Raw genomic sequence first — 20973 nt, 5'->3', positions numbered from 1 at the left:
TGTCCTATCACTAGTTACTTGGGAGAAGAGACCAACACCCACCTCACCACGACCCCCTTTCAGGTGGTTGTAGAGAGCGATAAGGTCTCCCCTCAGCCTCCTCTTCTCCAGACTGAACAACCCCAGTTCCCTCAGCTGCTCCTCCTAAGACTTGTTCTCCTGGTCTTCACTTCCAGCATCGTTACTCTATAGACTACATTTAGGAACATTTTAAGAGAGCACTTTCTTTATCTCCTGTGTTCAGTCTGTTTTCTGGTAAGTAGATAGGGATGATGACTCCTAATAAGCACTTTGTGTCATCATAAGAAATACAAGAGCGTGATTTAGACTACAGATGCAATGATGAAATGCTAAGGGAGATGCGACAGGCTGCATGCACGGAAGACACAAGAAAATAAGGACTTTATTCCTGCAGAAACTGCATCTTAGCAGGGTGTGATGCAACAGTAATTTTTTTCAGCAACCATAAACGATTCCTCAAAACAGTTAGTCAGAAAACACACGGGAGAAAAAGCTATAGTTTTAGTTCTAACAAGGGGACCAGACAGTTTAAAATGAAACTGCCATGAAACTGATCTATAATTGTGCACACAAGATATTTGCCAAGTCAGAGAAAAAGTCTTATTGCATCGACCTTGTCAGATTTTAATTTTCATAAAGCAAAAAGGAGAAAAACTAATAAAAAAGCTTTAAAGAAAATCTGCAGGCTTCTTGACAGCATTGGCACAAGGTACTAGAGGCACTAATAATTTTGTTCTGTGTTGAGTAAAATATATAGATACACATACACATATGCATACTTACATGAACACATAGTCACACCTAAAACCTCCCCTTTCCATTTTCTTCCCTTCCCTGCCCTGCCCTGCTCTCCCCTCCCCAAAGGCTGGCAGGTTTAAACAAAAGAGTCAAGTCAGTTACTGGATATAAAATGTTCCTCAAAGTGGGAGCTATGTCCAAATAAGGAAAATAGAAATTCTGGCAAATTAATTGTATAACCATAATATGATAGGCCAGCAGGGATTCTGTTGAAGGTATGGCTAACAATACAAGAACTAGTAATTTAAAACTTACAGTCATAAACAGGAACCTTTCACAGTGCCTGTAGTGCTGATAAATTATTATTTTTTGTTTTAAAAATATATCTAAAAATTGCCTCTAAAGAAAAAACAAGCAGTGTTTTCACTGATGGTCACACCAGGGAGATGATCTGGCATCCTGGCTAGCTTGGTAGCGTAAGTAAATTGCTTGTCATTCTCATCTTCCATAGTACAGAGAAAGCTGGAGATAACATTCCCAGAATAGCACCTGAATTTAAGACATTATTATTTTCAGTGTCTGTATATTTAGTGTATAATTAAAAATTAATAATTTTGTAGTTTAAAATGATTAAAAATTGATTCCTCCTTTTTGATTACTGCTTCAGGTAAAAGAGCTCTGGAATCCATGTTTGGCTTGTCATTTCTCAGCTATGAAGGACAGTGATGAGGCAGTCTGTATTTTTTCAAGAAGACTTTTGTTTAACTCAAGGGTGGCAGATACTAACATGCTCAATAAAGTTTAATGATATGCACAGGTTTGAAAGCACATATGAACAAAGCACAAATGCATTAGTAAATATAAGGGCAGAGGCCATATAAACCGAGAAAGCAAATGTGTCTTCCCACCCACGTGTTCCACAACTCCTGTCATAATGGTTTGATATTGCTACCAGACAATATGAACTCTGCCCCTACTCAAATAATGAACAAGAGTAAATATTAATTTGAATTTAGATAATAATTGGACAATGAAATCATGGCAACCAGGAAGAGTGGGACTTGAGCTAGTATTTAATAGACGTATTTACAATTACTCCTTTAATCTTGTTCCTAAATAGCATTGTTCTTAAACAGCAGTCTGTGCTCGTCAATGTTCTCACATTAGGTAATTTTAAAATTAGTAAACTAAAAACATAGTAGCACCTTATGTCTTCAGTTAAAGAAAACCTTAAAATTTATATTCCCATAGAGGTCTTACTGCAAAATTTATAAAAGACCCAGCAAATTTGAAAATATAAGCCTTTATTAAATTAAGGCTCAAAATAGCTTTAATGTTTACTCCTCTTTTCCTCAAGCTAGTGAAGCAGTAAATTATTCCTGTAGAAATTTATTCCTTTACTAAACTCAGCATTTTGTGAACTATACATAAAAAACGATGCATAGTGCTTTTGATAATTTTTTTCAATAAAAGAAGAGTGTTCTCGTCTTGTTCATTAAGACAAAATGTCTTAATCTGTAAAGTATATAACTGCTTAAGCAAATAAGGGATATGGTTTGAAAATGTTGTGAGGTGCTTCCAAAAATAGTTAATCATAACTAAATTTACTTCCTGTCATTTGTACTTAACATTTGTTGGATAACACAAGGTATTTCAGTTATTATGTAGTGAAGTTCTTTAAACTTATTAACTGTATGTAGTTGTCAAATTCTATATAATTATTAGTGATAGTTGGTATGATTTAGATAATTTCAACGGAAAAAATGACAATGGAAAAAAGTTATGAAATCCTCATCATTTATCAAAATTGCTTATATTTCGTGCCAAAACCAACTCTGGTTTGATTGACCACTCTAAATCCTGAACTCTGGACATCAGAAAGATTTAACTCAATTATCACCCTATAGCTTTGGAAAGACTTCTTCAGAATTAGACTTTCAAAAAACATAGAGAAACAGTGCATGATAAATGACTGTCAGGGAATGCTTTACCAAATATAACATCGCTTTTGTTGTGTACATGTTGTAAAAGCAAAGCAGGAGCTAGGGTTTCTATCTTCACAAAATATTAAGGTTTATCTCTTATTCCTGTTCTACCCAGGGCTACTGCATTTACAGACTGGTAAACTGACTCTTCCTGCTGAAAGCGGTCCAGGTGACATGGCTAGATACTGGTTCCTGGCTAAATGTGTGACATGTCAGGTATTGTATTATTAGGAAGGATGATCTTAACTTTTTGGAAGCTCGGCTGCATGTATATCATTATCGATATCTTCCACTAGGCTCCATTTAGACTCCAAAAAATGGAGCTCGGTCACCATTTGTTCTTTGCAGCTGCCACTATGTAGGAGATGCTAAGATAAAGTATTCCAATTACATCTTTAGATTAATGGTAGAATTTTGCAGAACTGGTAACAAAGAGATTGACATAGGAATCCAGCCCTGTAACACGAACAGCGATGTGTGAGAGAGGGTAAGGAGAGGGTGAGTGTGCTGAGAACTTAGTGAATGCATTTTCTTGCAGCGTACGTAATTCTGGCTCATGGTAATCCTAATGAAATACAGCAGTAATTACAGTAAAATAGAAATATTTCTCAAAGTTGTAACTGTAAACATTTTTTTGTTTTTCCCTTTACAATTAGGGAGGATACAGAAATAAATGGGTTGCTCACTATTCTTCAGACAGCATTAAAATTATTTTTCTTTGCTCAAGGAATGTGTTTAACTGAACATTTATTCTATGCACTAGGAAATGTGCATAGAAGAAATAAGGAAAATAACCACAGTGGTGTTCAAAATATGAAATGTAGGTTAAGATAACTGAGTCTGCACATGCAGTCATTTTAAAGTCTAATTTCATCTTTCTTCTCATCTCCCCAGTCCACCTGTTTTTGTTTTCTCTTTATTCTAGCTCTGTTTCCATAATCAGGTGGAGCCTTGGATTTTGCAGCTACCACTCCGTGGAGACTATATTGATACCACACTGTTTGCTTTTGTGATAGCAGGCTCTGACTAAGTATGTTTTTATGAAGCATAGTTTGAGTTCATCTGAGAATTTCTAACTCCTCAATGTAACAAATATCCTGTTTGTGATAAACACAGGACTGGAATGAGAGGTTGGGATGGAAAAATGGATAACATTTTACTTTATATGGGAAGAAACATAAGATTAAAACCGTTACTAACAGGTACATGGCAAGCTAAAATTATGTTGGTGAAAGGAGTCTCTGTGTATGAGAAATAGGCAGCTAGAACAAACAGGAGAGAATTATCCACCATCTTGACTAAACATTCAAAATCATGTAGCTTACAAAAAATTTTCAAGTGAACATAGTGTTCATATATACCTATCCACATGTCTAATATTGGCTGCTGAAGTATTTGCACTGGAAAACAAATAAGGTTAACATTCTGTTGTAGCTGGATATCATTATTTTAATGTGCAGAAATAAATCCAATCATCAAAACACCTCTGTATTGGAATATATAGTAGTAAATATTGTCCAAAAAACACTTCTGTATTAATACAATTGTTTTGATCGCAAAACATAACTGATTAAAAATACATTAAGAAGTTATTTTCAGGAAAACAAATATAGAAAGGACTGGTTTTATTAAGCATAGCATCACTTCTGCAATTTTTAGACTCTGTTCCAATTACAGACATCAGCATAAAATAAGAGACCAATAATTTGAGCTGGATATCAAGCAAGTTTCTATAACTCTTATTTACAGGGATAAGTTTTTATCTATTCTTTTTGGCTAATATTTCTGTCATTCTGTAAACCACTGGCATTCAATAATCCATTTGGTATTAAAACAAACACTAATGTTAATACAAACATTAGAGGCTTGTACCAAAGTCAATTACCTCAGTAGAAATGTTGCCAATGATTTCATCTGGTGTTAAATTAAACCTACATTTATGACAAAACCTGGAGAAGGTCATCTACGTATATTAAAAAATGGCAGCTTTTTCTTATTTAAGTGAAATCTGGCTATTTGACTCCAACCAATCTTAATGCCATTACAAGAAACCATTCAACAATATGTCCCTTTTGAATTTGTAAATCTGAAAGTAAAATATTGGACTACTCATATATCATAACTGTCCTAGGGGCAGACAGGTTTTAAAAATATATTTGAATTTTCTTTACACAACAAAACTGCTTGCTTGCAACTGCTCGGTGTCTTTCATTATTTATTGAAACCGATATATGCCTGTTTCTCACTGGGGGCATGTTTGTGTGTCAATTTTAAATGTATTAAAAGGAAGAGTATATATTTGCATGAACTCTCGGAACTTTCATTATTGCAGATCATTGTGAGCAGGTAGCAGCTACCTTCCATCTGTATCTGTTCATCGTTCCTGAAGCCAGTACATCAAATGTAGTTATGGGTAATTTAGAAAATCATTAATTCAATCTGAAATATTTCGTACACGTTGAGGAATTTGCTGGGGGAGGGGTGCAATTAAAGGGAGAAGCCCACATTTGAGTTGCAGTAGCTATAAAGAAAAAGAAAGCTAAAACCATTGACCTCATAGGTTTGTAGTGGTCACCAAAGGTGCTCAGCGGACCACTGAAGATTCTCATTCAACTTGGTGTATGTATAAGAGAATCCTAATCTGTCCTTAATAAGATACTGAGACTTTTGGGGGCTGTGGTTCTCAAATTTTTTTTGTAGCATCACTATGCAACCTGCTAGACCAAAAAAGATGTATAGGTCTTCTCGGTGATGCTGTGCAACCACTCTGTCCTGCAAGTAGCAGAGGGCGAAAAAAGACACAGCTGCAGAGTTCTTTTCTAGTAGGTTACTCAGAAATATGTCTCCCTCTTATCCCTGGTTACTCTCAAAGTAGCAGTGCCATGAGATACTATCCAGCATAAGAAAGGAAGACAGAAAGTATCTATGCAGGGTGAAAAAAACCACACAAAATCACAGAATCACAGAATAACAGAATCATTAAGGTTGGAAAAGACCTTCAAGATCACCAATTCCAACCGTTAACCCAACACCACCAGGTCCACTAAACCATGTCCCGAAGTGCCACGTCCACACGTTTTTTGAACACTTCCAGTGATGGTGAATCCACCACCTCCCTGGGCAGCCTGTTCCAATGCTTGACCACTCTCTCAGTAAAGAAGTTTTTCCTAATATCTAATCTAAACCTCCCCTGGCGCAACTTAAGGCCATTTCCTCTCGTCCTATCACTAGTTACTTGGGAGAAGAGACCAACACCCACCTCACCACAACCCCCTTTCAGGTAGTTGTAGAGAGTCATAAGGTCTCCCCTTGGCCTCCTCTTCTCCAGACTGAACAACCCCAGTTCCCTCAGCTGCTCCTTGTAAGACTTGTTCTCCAGACCCCTCACCAGCTTCGTTGCCCTTCTCTGGACATGCTCCAGCACCTCAATGTCCTTCTTGTCATGAGGATCCCAAAGCTGAACACAGTATTCGAGGTGCGGCCTCACCAGTGCGAGTACAGGGGCACGATCACTTCCCTACTCCTGCTGGCCACACTATTTCTGATACAGCCCAGGACGCTGTTGGCCTTCTTGGCTACCTGGGCACACTGCTGGCTCATGTTCAGCTGGCTGTCAACCAGCTCCCCCAGGTCCCTTTCCGCCAGGCTGCTCTCCAGCCACTCCTCCCCAAGCCTGTAGCATTGCATGGGGTTGTTGTGACCCAAGTGCAGGACCTGGCACTTGGCCTTCTTAAATCTCATACAGTTGACCTCTGCCCATCGATCCAGCCTGTCCAGATCCCTCTGCAGAGCCCTCCTACCCTCCAGCAGATCAACACTCCCACCCAACTTGGTGTCGTCTGCAAACTTACTGAGGGAGCACTCGATTCCCTCATCCAGATCATCTATAAAGATATTGAACAAGACCGGCCCCAGAACCGAGCCCTGGGGAACACCGCTTGTGACCGGCCGCCAGCCAGATTTAGTGCCATTCACCACAACTCTCTGGGCTCAGCCATCCAGCCAGTTCTTTACCCAGTGAAGAGTAAACCTGTCTAAGCCATGAGCCGCCAGTTTCTCCAGGAGAATGCTGTGGGAGACGGTCAAATGCTTTCCTAAAGTCCAGGTAGACAACATCCACAGCCTTCCCCTCATCCTCTAGATGGGTTACCTGGTCATAGAAGGAGATCAGGTAGGTCAAGCAGGGCCTGCCTTTCATGAACCCATGCTGGCTGGGCCTGATCCCTTGGTTGTCCTGCAGGTGCCCTGTGAGCACCCTCAAGAGGAACTGCTCCATAATCTTCCTCGGTACCGAGGTCTGGCTGACAGGCCTGTAGTTCCCAGGATCCTCCTTCCAGCCCTTCTTGTAGATGGGTGTCACACTGGCAAGCCTCCAGTCATCTGGGACCTCCCCTGTTAACCAGGACTGCTGATAAATGATGGAAAATGGCTTGGCAAGCTCCTCCGCCAGCTCCCTCAGTACTCTTGGGAGTACAACACCTCTCTAAGTATCAGAACTGATTCTCCATGGGATTGTACTGCTAACTGTTTACTTAAGAAAAACTCCAAGGGGCTGATCATTTTTTTCCGGGAAGATCTATAGGATGACACTCCATATCCCCATTGAAACTTTTAATTCATATTTTAATATTTCATAGTTTTATTTTTAATCTCAGTAATTTGAGTTATTCAAGCATTAAATTACATCTGTAATATATGGGTTTCTTGTTTAATTGCTCTTAAACTGCAGATCCTGTATGCTAAATGTTGGTTGTCTGACTTCTATTTCAAAACCTCCACCACCAAAAGCTCCTAAGCAAATCAAAGATAAGATAAAGCACTAGAAAACTTACAGAGCGGTTGTTGGCACTATTTACAACACGGAGTTTATTCAGTACATGCAAGCATTACATTTTGTATTTGAAATGTATGGAGGGAACCCTTGTTATGGAAAATAAATTTGGAATTTGTTTAAGGGAAAAAGGGAATCTGCCTTTCATCATGGCTCCTTCTTTATATAACTATAATGATTCAGGTTTTATAATAGCTTTCTGGAGACATTAGGTCTCTCACTGCTATCAAACACCTACCAGGAGATTACAGTATTACCAGACCAATTGCTTCACTTTTGTTCCTGAAACAGCCCATTCAGTTGAAGCTGTTAACGTGAACACTGTGATAGGAGCCTTTTTCAGAGTCCTCAGTAATTATCATCAGTGACAGACATCGAAAAGCTGAAACAACTGTCCATCTCAGATGCACAGCTTTTGGAAATAAGCTCTTAAAAAAAATCAGTTGGAACCAAGGACAATTCCTGCTGGGGATGCTACAAAAGCATATATCTACAATTAAAGTTAACTATCAATCAGCATACCTGGCACACTTTCTAGATATACAGTGAAAAAAAAGTCAATTTTAAAGAAAAATGAAATTTAAAAACTTCCATAAGCTAATTGGGTTGTAAGCATCATGATTCTTTCAGGTTTAGTATTTTAAAACTTCTCTATCAGTACCACACAATTAATTTCTGCACTTTCTACTGTAGACAAATGACACTATGGATTTGCTATAACATTATGAAACTCTGAGGAAATAATGAAAAGTATGTAAAAATATATATTAACAGACATTTCTGCAGGACTTTTAAAAAGGAGAGTAACAAAATACTGAAGAATGACACACTTAGCTAGGGAAAGGGCAGAGTAGAGATGAATTCATAACATGCTTATATAATGAAATAGGAATACTTTAAAATATTGCAAATTTAAAAAGTTTTAAAGCACAATGCAAAGGATTGTTTTTAACTTGGTGTAAGTATAAAGTGCTTTGAAAAAATGTATTAGTAAAAACATTAAGGCTTTAATAGTGAGCCCTTAATATCACAACACACCTTCCTTAAATATTACACATTTTAACACACAAAATTGTTTTAGGGTAAAACTAAGTCACAACATAAACATTTGGATCTATTCTACAAATTTCCTCTTGAGGGCCTACAGCCTAAATGTAGAATGCTTATGTTTTCTACAGTACAGTTTTAAAATCACGTTTGTTACCTATACAATGCAGCACTTGAAATTAATGATGTATTACTGAAATAGCTGCAGCCTAGTTATGTTTCTGTTGCCCAAATCTCTCTTTTCCGTTGTGTTTGAGTGTGAGTTCTAGCCTCAGAAAACTGCCTAAATACTTTATCATAAGTATTTTTACCTTGTCTGGCTTGTAAGCTTAAAGCCAACTATAGATTCCTTATTCAGGCCAATTGCTTCAATGTTGATGACATCATCCACTTCTGGCTCCGTAGCAATGAACAGCATCGGAAACTTCCAAACACCTCCTGTAGTGCACTGTACTACAAGGGTTGCTTTGTTCCTTAAAATTTCAGATAAAAATATTCAATACATAGAATAACATTATAAAAACATAAACCAAGTCAATTAACGTCCAAAATAAGCCTCAGGTGTGAAGAACTATATTACAGTAAAATGAAAATACAGATGGCTTTCAATTGGAATACATCCTTAATTTTATGTGGCATAGTACGTATCAGTTGAACTTAGACTGGAACGTAGACTAAATAACATTTGATATTTACAGAAAAGTACAAGAAAAGACATAATATGAAAGCAAAATGATGGGCACAGCCATGAAATTTGATTCTTCTTCTGCTTACTCTCTGCTGAGTTAGATTTGTTTAACTCAATTTGTTTTACTCATTATTCTTTATTTAATGTGGTGTTAGAGGACAATTTGGTCCAGAAAATATTAGCAGTTCATATTAGAATCAAATAAATCTGACAAAGGTCTATGTACTTTAGAAAAATTCCAGACTGATGTCTTCAGACCATCTAAGAAGAAAGTCAGTGCTGTAGATTCTGAAGATAGATAAAGAAACTAATTAATTGCAGTCATTGAGCCCTCTCCATGAAGTCTGATAGGTCTCAAGTAGACAAAGATAAAAAACCAAACCAAAGCAAAAAAATAATAAAAGAAAAAAGGACAGAGTAGAAATAAAAAAGGTTTCTAAACTAACCTCCCCTCTGACACAATAACGCTGCATGGGGTGGGTGTATAGTCTTTCCTGAAGGTGTTTGCTCTTTGTTTATTTCAGTTCCCTCCTGCATCTTAAAAAAACCCTCTTTGCTTGCCACCCATGATATTCAGCAGTGACTGCTCCCTAATCTTCCTGGCAATGTTGAGCTTCTGAATTTTCTGTGTGCCTGCATTGTACTGAAGCTTCTTTCCTCTCCATACACATTTAACTGCTTCAGAAGAAAGGCACAAGTTCCCTTTCTCTCTAAAAGGATCTCCCTTTCACAGTTCTTTTTAAAGAGGTAGGATGCACTAATGTAAATGAAAGAAAATCCATCATTTTTTCACATGACAGCTATAAAGAGGATAATCTTTTCCTGCGGACTGTTGTTACTGGGGCATTAGAGACTAATTTCAAATTCAACTGTCCCATCCAGCCAAAGAGTATGCACACATGCTTGACTAGGAAAAGATTTTCATGACTGACAAATCATCTTGTCTGTATGCTTTCTGTGAATTTTCAGGAAAACTAATTTTCATTGGAAGTGTTTCAATACTTCAATGTTTAGAAGTAAATTGATGCACACACAGACTAAGGCAGTAACTCAACAGAACCACCTAGCAGGCATTAAAAACAAACACTGTCTGTTTTAATACCAAAGATACCATACTTAGAAGTAGAAAGTGAGAAAATATAAAATAATAGATCTCAAAGGTGAAAAAAAAATGAGGAAAAATAATGCAGGGAGGCACTTACATAGCTAAGAGTGACCAGACAGGATTTTATTGCATGTTCTGTTGATAAGAAGGAACAGGAGCTTACCTCATTGGTTTGTTAGGTGCAAACACTATATTAAAGATCAGTGTCACCATTCCAGACTCTGTATTCCATTCTCTTTGAACCAGATGCAAACCAACCAATGCTCCAAGCTGAGATTTAATTTCATTTGACTGATATTGTAATTCATACAGAAATTCCACTGTTGTAGAGAAACCTAAATGATACAAGAGAAAGATCAGTCTGTGTGCACTCACCTCACACAGTTAGCTGGCTAGTAGTTACAATTCCTTCATTTGTTACTAAAAATGACAAATAAGCGGAACTAGTAATTATCCAAAACTTGAGTGATTTGCTACTGACTGCATAGCAAAATATTCCATTTTCACATGACAGGCTATATAGTTTCTGGCAGAATGGAAGCTGGAGAATGTACTCAGGAGAAGTGAACAGTAATAGCAATATTGTTCTGGCTACCACTTCGGCATTGCAGTGAGATATTTCTAGTTCATCAGTCAAATGAAAATTGCAAGAATGTGATAGTATTTTTGAGTAATGCCATCGGGACAATCTCAAAAATAAAAAAAGTCATTAAGGACATTAGTGCCATTGATGGCTGCAAGCCTGAGAAACAGTTTACAGAAAAACAGTGAAGATGTCACTAGCAGCCTCTTCTCTTATTCCACATAGCAGCTGTGAAAAGGCCAAGTAGTAATGACATAGGAATAAACAGATGAGCTTCTTGAATCAAATGTATCCTCCAGCTGTAACAAAGAAAACTGCAATATTCAGTATATAATATTAATTTGAGCACAGAAGGGAACATTTCTATGAGGAAAAGAATCTCAAGCTACTAATCTTAAAAATTTTACACTTTTTATGGATGAAAAGTCTTTTAAAACAACCACTAATCCTACAGGGTATTTCATTTTATTACGACCACATATCTCAGGGCACATTTGGAATTTGAAAGCTTAGTACAATGTGATGTGCAAAACTCATTGTGTATGTATCCCTGTGTATGCTGGCTATAGGGTGCCAGTCAGCTGCAGAGTTAATTCCCAACGCCTTCCAACGTGGAATTCTAAAATACAGACTACATACTTATTTTTATGTAAAGTCCAAGAAACAATGCACTGTGAGATATTTGAACAAAACCTTACTTCATTTTTGCCCATCTGTGACACCACCCAGTGTCAGTAAGTATGGAGATGCCTTCCTGTGCTTGTCATTCCTTCGCCTTTTCGGAAATGCACAGGTTCCTTCTTTCTATTTCATTCAACTTTTGTTGCCGATGTTTTTGTAACACACAGATTACCCCTAAGAACTGTAACAGCTTATACTGAAACATTTCTGACTCTTTAAAGTGGATCCTTTGCACAGACGTGGGTACAATTTGTGCTAGGTCAGAGAGTGACAGACATAAGCAAAATATACCAACATAGGGGATTGTCAGTCATAGTAGATATAAACTGAGTACCAAATACACAGGATTTCCATGTATTAATTAATCTGTTATGAATTTACTTTGTTACAATAAATATACTTCCTTAATGAAATTAAACATGACCATTTTTCCTACAGTTTATAAAATTCCTGCGATCATCCTACATTTTCAATGCTTTGTTATTTCTCTATTGAAAAACACGTTTATGCCATGCATTCCAGCACAACCCAAGGCTTGTAGTAGTCACCCTAGACAAATGCCAAAACATGAAGATTCAGACATACAAATTGACTTATTATGTGAGAGAAAAGATGACATCATTTGGAGCATTCCACAGTGAGAAAATTGCAACAGTTGAGCAGATGTTTCTTTCAGCAGTTATATTGCACAACGCTACTCAGGAAAAGCTTATTTTATAGTTCAGATGCTAGGAAGAAAATGTGCATTGCACGCTGCTTTTAGTATCCAAAGACATTTGGGTTTGGTTTGACATATGGATATAGTACCTTTTAGTCAGAAGCAATTAAATATTTATACCTTTTCTGCTCCAGGCTGTGTTTTAACCTGTTCTATCCTCATATTAAGTATGTAGTTAAAATACTTTAATATTTACAACACCTAAGGAAAAATGATGCATTTATAAGTGCCTATATTTGAAAGCTTCATTATGCTGGTCCCTCAGCTGGTTTTGATCTATACTGCCGATCTAGTTTAGGACTGCTCAGAAAAGAAAAATGTAATTAGATTTTCATCACCGCTGCCCTGAAGACTACTATATTATCATACCATGAGAAGCCTCTGTGAATATGTTAATATTTGATTCTAGACAATTCCATAATACACATGCTGCCTAACCAAACTGGCAGAAGCTAGAGGCAAAAAAAAAAAGTTGTGAATCATTACTAGAAATTCATCCAAGTTGTCAAATGTTCACAGTTTTCTTGACTCTTAGAATTTCCAGTTTCAATTAACATCTGGCTCAGCATAGAGGTATTTATAAATCCAAATACTGGGAAGATATAAGCATGCTCTTTATATACAGCTTGTTACGTCTAGGGAATATAAAATGCAATTATAAAAAATATTACTTCCTTATAGTTCCTGAAGAATATAATGCATTATTTAAGTAAGCAAAGGAGTAAGAATACGTTTTTGTGGTAATTATTCCAAAACAATTTTTTAAAACATTAAATATTTTGTGTTTTGAAAGGCAATTAATCTCAGTCTTTAAGTGTTCTCTTTTGTGTAAACAGACTTCCAAAACGTAGCATGCATTTAGGCAACATTTGTGTATGCAGAATTACTGAAGCAGCTATGTTTAAAAAACAATAAGGTTTCTAAGCTATATCGTTCTATGACTTGGCTGGCATTTATTTTCAAGTGCTAGTAAGGATACTTCTTAAAAAGCACTAGAATTAGAGTGTTGAGGATTTCTTTGTTGTTTTTTTTTAAATAACCTCTAAGAAGATGAAAGAAAATAGACCACTTTTTAAAAAAATTTATTCTCTGACTCATAAGAATGATAGTGTAGAAACTCCAAAGATTTTACACTCTGAGTATACAAATTGAGCAAATGTGAATTTTTGTGGCTGTTAGGATTTACTGTAAAACTAATTAATAGATGTCATACACCTAAAAATTAAAAGATGAATTTACCTTCTATAGAAGGTACTGTGAAAAGCCCACTGGATATATCTGATCTGGAATAAAGTTCCACAGTCCTTAGAGAAGCCTTTGTACCGTTGTTCTATTTTTGAAAAGCGAATAAGTGTTTGACTTCACTGAAGACCAGCTCATTATACAATATGTTCTCTGATGATAAAAATCTAACGGACGCTGGCCTGTGAAGCTGCAGGTTCTTGTGGATACCTAAAGGAGACTTAGCTACCTGAGCTCTCTGAAAATAGTGCTTAGCCTCCAGCAGACTTGATGACATAAAAATGGCAAGGGGGAGGAACTTTCTAAGGGACCCTCCTTACTTTCACACTGTCTCCCATTTCCAATGAAACAGGTGGAAATCAAGGCTGTCATGGAAAGATATTCAGACTGCAGAAATGCTTGTTCTCATTGCAGAGGCTGTTCCTTGGACAGGTGCAATAAAACAGATGCAAGTGAATTCACTCAAATGGCCTTCCTCACCTCCTATTCAGCAGGCTGCAATCTTACTTGCAGTTATTTAATAAAAAAGGTCAGCACAATCGTAGAACACAAACACAGAATGAAAGCCCAAGCATTCATAAACTTGCAGCTTCATGTTTTTCAAGAGCTTGATAAATTATTTTATTTGATGCTGAATGTAAACATATTGCACTCTCTCACTGATTTTTTTCTGCTTCTTCTGCTAATTCTTCACAGCTAAGTATCCATTGTGTCCCTGACACCTAAAAAAGATTTCTTCCCCCTTGATCCAAGTCTCCAAACTTGTAAAATAGAAACAACAGGACCAGACCTTAACTACTCACTTCTACCAGACAGCTGGCATCTAATGTTGACCTTCCAATGGGAAATTTCTTCTTCATAACCCCATTCAGCTCTCCTCTGACACTTGTTCTTTTCCTACTTTTCCTCTGTCTTCCAGGAGTCTTCACACAGACTGCTGGAACTCAGTAGGCAGTGGGGAATGAACATTAAGTATGCAGTTATGCCTTACCACCAAAAGCAGCAGCAGACAGAATACATTACTGTACAGTAGATTAAATTGTTTTAATACAGTTTTCAAGTAAATATTCAAGTGAATAGCAAAAGTGAATTACAACAGTAATAAAGAAAAAAAAATGAAAGGAAGCCCTGTAGTCAAGAACATCCTAATAGTTAAGTAGACAGTATGGTCTGGGCAGTAAGAAATGAATCTCATCTGAGAAGTAAATAGTTGTTTCTCACTGTAAAATATCATAACTTCAGGATAACAGCAGAAGAATAAACAAATTGCACAAGAACCCAAAGAAAACTGGTTTTAGTTGAATATGCCTTTCAATAAATTTCTTCATACAGGTACAAAAGTGCTGTGTGTAGAGCATAATGCATATCAGCAAAGAAAACATTATATACTTCATTAGATGCCAGACACTAGATTACCTTAAATATGAAACAAATAATGGATAATGAAATTGTCTCCTTCTGTTGATAATATACTCATTGATCCTCAATGCAATTCAAGGAAATATTCAGTGTAGTTCTACGTACAAATCTTTACATTTCTTCCCTGCAAATTTATTTCTCTTTGCATATCTAATTAAAGCTTTTCAACCATATCTTCAAGGCTCTGCAAAATTCCCCTCTTAGCCACATCTTTTTTTTTACCCTGCACACCACTGCCTATTTTCCTAGCAACCAATTTCAACATTTTAAATTTTGTCTTGCATTTGATTTTTCTGTTTCCTAATTTTTTCTCTTTGAAAACACTTCTTTAAAACAGATTTAGAATTATGGAATCATAGAATAGTTTGGGTTGGAAGGGACCTTTAAAGGCCATCTAGTCCAACCCCCCTACAGTGAGCAGGGACATCTTCAACTAGAGCAGGTTCCTCAGAGCCCCGTCCAACCTGACCTGGAATGTTGCCAGGGATGGGGCATCTACCACCTCTCTGGGCAACCTGTGCCAGGGTTTCACCACCTTCATTGTAAAAAATTTCTTCCTTCTATCTAGTCAAAATCTGCCGTCTTTCAGTTTAAAACTGTTACCCCTTGTCCTATCGCAACAGGCTCTGCTAAAATGTCTGTCCCCAGCTTTCTTCTAAGCCCCTTTTAAGTACTGGAAGGCTGCAAGAAGGTCTCCCTGGAGCCTTCTCTTCTCCAGGCTGAACATCCCCAACTCTCTCAGCCTGTTGGCTCCCACAGCAGAGGTGTTCCATCCCTCTGATCATTTTGGCGTCCCTCCTCTGGACCCACTCCAACAGGTCCAGGTCTTTCCTGTGCTGAGGGCTCCAGAGCTGGATGCAGGACTCCAGGTGGGGCCTCAGCAGAGCCGAGTAGAGGGGCAGAATCACCTCCCTCGACCTGCTGGCCACGCTGCTTTGGATGCAGCCCAGGGTACAGTTGGCCTTCTGGCATGCGAGCGCACATTCTTAAAATATTGTGAGTCTAAGCATCACTTTGTAAATCAGCTGTGTCTATACAATCTATGGTGGTTTTCCTGGACTAGTGGTGATACAATAAATAAGTTTAAAATACCTGTTCCAAGAGAAAATATGTTTTTTCTGACTACATCGAACTTCTGTCTTGTAACTTGGGTGTAAAATTAGAACAGTTTTGCTTTTATAAAAATAGATTTTTCTGATCAGCCTTGATCTGTCTGAAACGATTTTGAGAGACAAGGAACACCTTGGCTGATTGCTGTTAAAAATCTGAATGTATTAAACTGCACTGAGCTGCAGTTCTTAGCAAGGCCAGTTTCAGTTTTTCAGTGAGTCATAAAACACTGCTGTTTAAAATATTCCTATATCCAGTACCATTTGTTTGTCCTTTGAAATTCTGTAGAGATGACAGAAACCAATCCAAGACTTCTTAACCTGAAAACTCTGAAACTTACAATGCTTGAAATAACCCAGCACATATGTAGGCAAGAGCTTCTTGTTGATTTTAAAGGCATTTTTACAGCTGTCAAGTTTGCCAGCTATAGAATGCAGTACTTCCAGATGCTGAAAAGACCTTACAATGTGATCTGTTCAGCTACTCCTCGTTTGCAATTACAATGCAAGTTTGTTTTAGGAGATTAATAATAGTGTGTTTCAAAATGTTTTAACCTAATTAACAGGTATTTCAGACAGACATATTACTTAATAAAAATGGAATATCTTTTCTTAACATAAACAGTCCAGACTGATCAGAATCTGGTTGCATATTGAAGACAATGAAAAATTCATCATGAATTCATCAATGAGTTCATTATCATAAACTTATGCACATGGAACTCTGTAATGATGCAGATAAATTGTATCTAGCACTGTCACTAGCATCTGTAAGCATGTCTTATATAGTTTTACACTATACTATGGTCTATTACAGAAGGATGCATTTTTTAGCTTTTGGCTTTTTTAATGCACAAAACAGGTTTAGCCACAGATACTACACCACAGGAACTCATGACTAGGGTCCCATTCGTTTCCTTTTTCTTATCCAATGAATTGCATTCAGTTATACATAAGGTGGAACATCTGTATCACAGGGTAAGTGTAAATTGCTAAAAGACAGCTGTAATCTCATGGGTTGTGTCCACTTGTGTTATTTTTTTGATACAAATCAAGTTTCAGAACTAATAAAAAGTTTGTGTAGTATATTTCTGAGGTTTCACTCTATCTTCCTCAGCTGGCTTGGTCATCATAGTAATGGTTCAAGGTTACAATTTCATTCAATATTCTGTGGTGATTCCATGTAACTTCCAGTTACTTGTCTTACAATTTTAATTTCTAACTATACCTTCAAAGCTTCAGATAAACTTATTCTTAAACTGTCAAAACTAGAAGGCCTGATGTACTTATTTACAAAAACATAAAGTTGTATACATCCTCCATAACAAGTGGGGAAGTTCTGTTTTTTCCTTCTTCCTTCCTGTTCATATTGGAAACGTGCAATGTGGGAGAGAAGAAGGAGATCTAGAGTGGATAACTTAATTTTCTTTAACAACAACAATACTTGAACAGTGCAGCTTCAGAGACAGAAGAAAACAAGGATAAATAATTTTAGCACAAACATGACAATAGGACATAATAACCTGGAAATAGAAAAGCGTTTGGGATAGACTTGTTGTATGTGTGCATGTGTTTGTTACTATAGTGATTGTCAGATACATTGTCTGAGGCAAATTCAGATGTATAAACCTTCTGCTTGCTTTTTTATGATGAAAAGCATGCAAACACAGCTGAGAGACAGGGAGAGCACTAGCCCATTGTTGTTCTGGAAAACCTACAAAGTTCGCAGCTTAAGGGCTTTGATTAGCTGTGCCTTGTTGATGGCCTATAATCAGTGAGAAAATAATGCAAAAAAATTAGTGCAAATTAATGCAGATTGTTCATTGTGAAGTGCTATGATGTTGCAGAAGCACAACTAAGAGCCTGGAGAGCTGTGCTGACTATGGTTTTGACTTACAGAAGCTTTACCAAAACATCTTTACCAAAAAAAGGGGGTAGTGGTGCTGTTTGTAAGGAAGTATTCTTGTTATCACTCAGTCAAAGAAATTACAGGAAATTCTATGAAAAAGAAATAGGAGCAATGGAACTTTGGCGATCACAATCATAAAACAATTAAAGTAATTGATAAACCGTTGCAGCAAATTAGGTTTCCCTTAGCCGCTAACTCAAAAGACATTTTTAAAAGCTATCTGTGTGTCCTTGTTTCAGAGATACGTTATGTCGGGCTAGCCAATCAGTTCTTTTCAACTTCTCATTTTTCCTGGATATACATCATACAGAAAAGTAACACCAGGAACAATGGAATCATTTCTGGTTTTGTATTAGAGGTATTTTTTTGCACTTTTGTGAAGCTGAATAAATAACTTCAGATTAGTTTATAATTGATCCGTTTCCCTGTAAGCGTTGAATATTTTAACTGAGCATGATTTTGCACAGGTGTTAAAAAGTAATTTTAATTTACATGATGACTCATTCTAAGGCTTGCAGGTTTCGACATTTTATAAAATGGCAAAGAAACAGAAATGGGTGACTGTGCAGTAAACAGAAATACAAGCAGTTACAAACTATATTTGCTCACAATTCACAAGCTCTTTTTTCAGTTTTTGTTCTAGTTCTATTAAGAAATGTGAGTAGAAGGGGTTACTTGTGAGCGGAAAAATTATGCTAAATTGATTCTTTTCTTAATGGACCAAGTGGTAACCTTGTATATCAAAATCAGGTAAACAAAGTCCTATTTGAAGTTATTCACGAAAATGCCTATGCATGTTGCAGTTCAATACAGAAAAGAAACGTGTCAAATCTCTCCCACACTTCACTCATAAATAAACAAACAGCCAGATGTTAACAAAAATTATGTAGCTGACAAAATAACCCATCTAGGCTTTCATTTCTACTCCGATGCCCTATTCTGATGCCTATAGCTTCTGCTAGTTCCCTGTTTCCCAGCAGGAGTTGGCACCTTTAACAACAAGGTAATAATCCATAACGGAGTGACCCGACTGGGGGTTCACCCCCTTGTCAACACTTTCATGTTGCCATTACTCACAGCTTTCACCAACTGTTAAACCAAAACAAACACTTTGTTGTTCTTTCTTCTACTTCTCTCAGAGCAAAAAAATCACTCAGCAATCTCCTTTTTATAGCTGTAATTCTCCCATCCTCAGATACCACTTCAAAAATAATGCTGCGATTATTCTGACAATAGAGAGATGGCTTAAATAAGATATAGGACCATCTTCATAATTCTTATCCTCCTCATATTGCTTTCAATATCAACCTGCTACACTTTATCAGCAATTAAATTAACATCTCTGGATGAGAGATAAGTCTAGAAGAACATCTTGTCTCCACCTGTGCTTGCATTTTTCTTTCATATGCTGATAAGATTTCTTTGGTCATACTCAATTTTATTGAACTCATTTCTTAAAGGTGCTCTTCCCGATCCATCACAACAAATTGGCATTTAGTGGAATCCACACCGCTGGCTAACATAAAATCTTGCTGGGGGGGAATAGCTTTTAACATGTGTTTGGACATGTTGTTCTTCTTCCCCTGTTTCAAAGAGCTGCTTTAATAAAATTAAAGAAAATAGAGGCTTTCCGTATATTCTGATGGATGTCAGGAATTTTTGAATGTTAGGTAATTGCTATAAAGGCATATAACATATATATATACACACACACTTGCTGGTTTTGTGAATGGTGAAACAAAGGGTGTAGACACACTTTGCGTAACGTATGCCAATGTGCATAATGTATGACAACGTATATTACGGACAGCTTATCTGGAAAATGTTATTTAACCACTAGGTGCAATTGAACTGTCCATCTGTTTAGTCAGAAGTCAGCAAGGCTGTGAAATCTGCCCGTAACATAAAAAAACCTCATACCTGTAATACCCTACAGAACCTATAGGGCACTATTCCCCTCGAAAATTAACTGCCATGAAAACTTCCCAGAAATAAGAACGCAGCAAGGAGCTAAGACCAGCCTTTGGGCTGTGAGAAGAGCTATGGTTTAATAAAGATTAGGGAAGTTAATCACAAACACTCAGCCCTTATGGCTGCTTTATGTGATAAACTGAAGCAATTGAAAAGGATAGATTACAAAGAACCATTACAAGCACAGAGACAGAACAGAACTTCTTAATGTATTTGCTCAACCAGAAGATACTCTGGCTGTGTACCCCACATGCTCTCAGCACAGTCAAGGTTGCTTAGAAATTTGTGAATTTCAGTCAAATATTAATAACTGATAATTTGTGAATGATGTTTTTCTTAGAAGATCATGGAAAATTAAACATGCTTGTATTTGTCATTGAATATTTAAAGTAAACTAAAAAAGCTGTTTTATTAGAATAAAAAAATAACAATCTTCACACTTGTTTGGATGAATCTTGGGTCTTAAATTTTGTTTACAAAAAAAGGTCTTTAGAGCCATATGTAAGAAATCAGATTAAAAGTACATATAGGGTAAAAATATGCATTCAATACAATTGAAGTTTATTTTTAAAAAGGGCCAATCAGAATTGCTATGTCTAAAACATTAAGCTTTAATTATTTGATCTCTGGAACTTTGATGACTTCTGAATAACAAACTATGTCATTTTAGCTAGACAGTATCTAGATTGTCCCCTCTTTCTTAAGAAGTTATAATAATTTTCTTTTTCATATTATATCTTCTGGATTGGATGAAATTGAATCCTTTTAACATAAAAGACATGCTTGAAGATTCTTCACTTCCCAAGAATTCATACTTGTCCAAATAATTTAAATACCAAAGCACAGTAGTAGCTGTTTAAATCTGATCTGCCACTAATTATCATCATTTATCTTTGGATATAAAAACCGCTTACTACACATCACAC

The 20973-nt window shown here is 36.8% G+C and overlaps 1 protein-coding gene across 1 annotated transcript in view; it reads right to left on the bottom strand.

Moving 5' to 3' along the window:
- The window catches only part of CFAP47 (cilia and flagella associated protein 47), a gene marked incomplete at its 5' end in the record, with an annotated part of 409359 nt that overhangs the window by 12372 nt on the left and 376014 nt on the right, over window positions 1-20973 (bottom strand). Inside the window, 2 exons of the mRNA XM_082014136.1 lie at window positions 8934-9095; window positions 10579-10750. Coding sequence (XP_081870262.1) covers window positions 8934-9095; window positions 10579-10750 — 334 coding nt within the window. The remainder of the gene's footprint in view (window positions 1-8933; window positions 9096-10578; window positions 10751-20973) is intronic.

This window comes from Phaethon aethereus, assembly GCF_964289735.1.
Source record: "Phaethon aethereus genome assembly, chromosome: 1".
Classification (NCBI taxonomy): domain Eukaryota; kingdom Metazoa; phylum Chordata; class Aves; order Phaethontiformes; family Phaethontidae; genus Phaethon; species Phaethon aethereus.
This window is presented reverse-complemented; position numbering and strand designations above follow the sequence as displayed.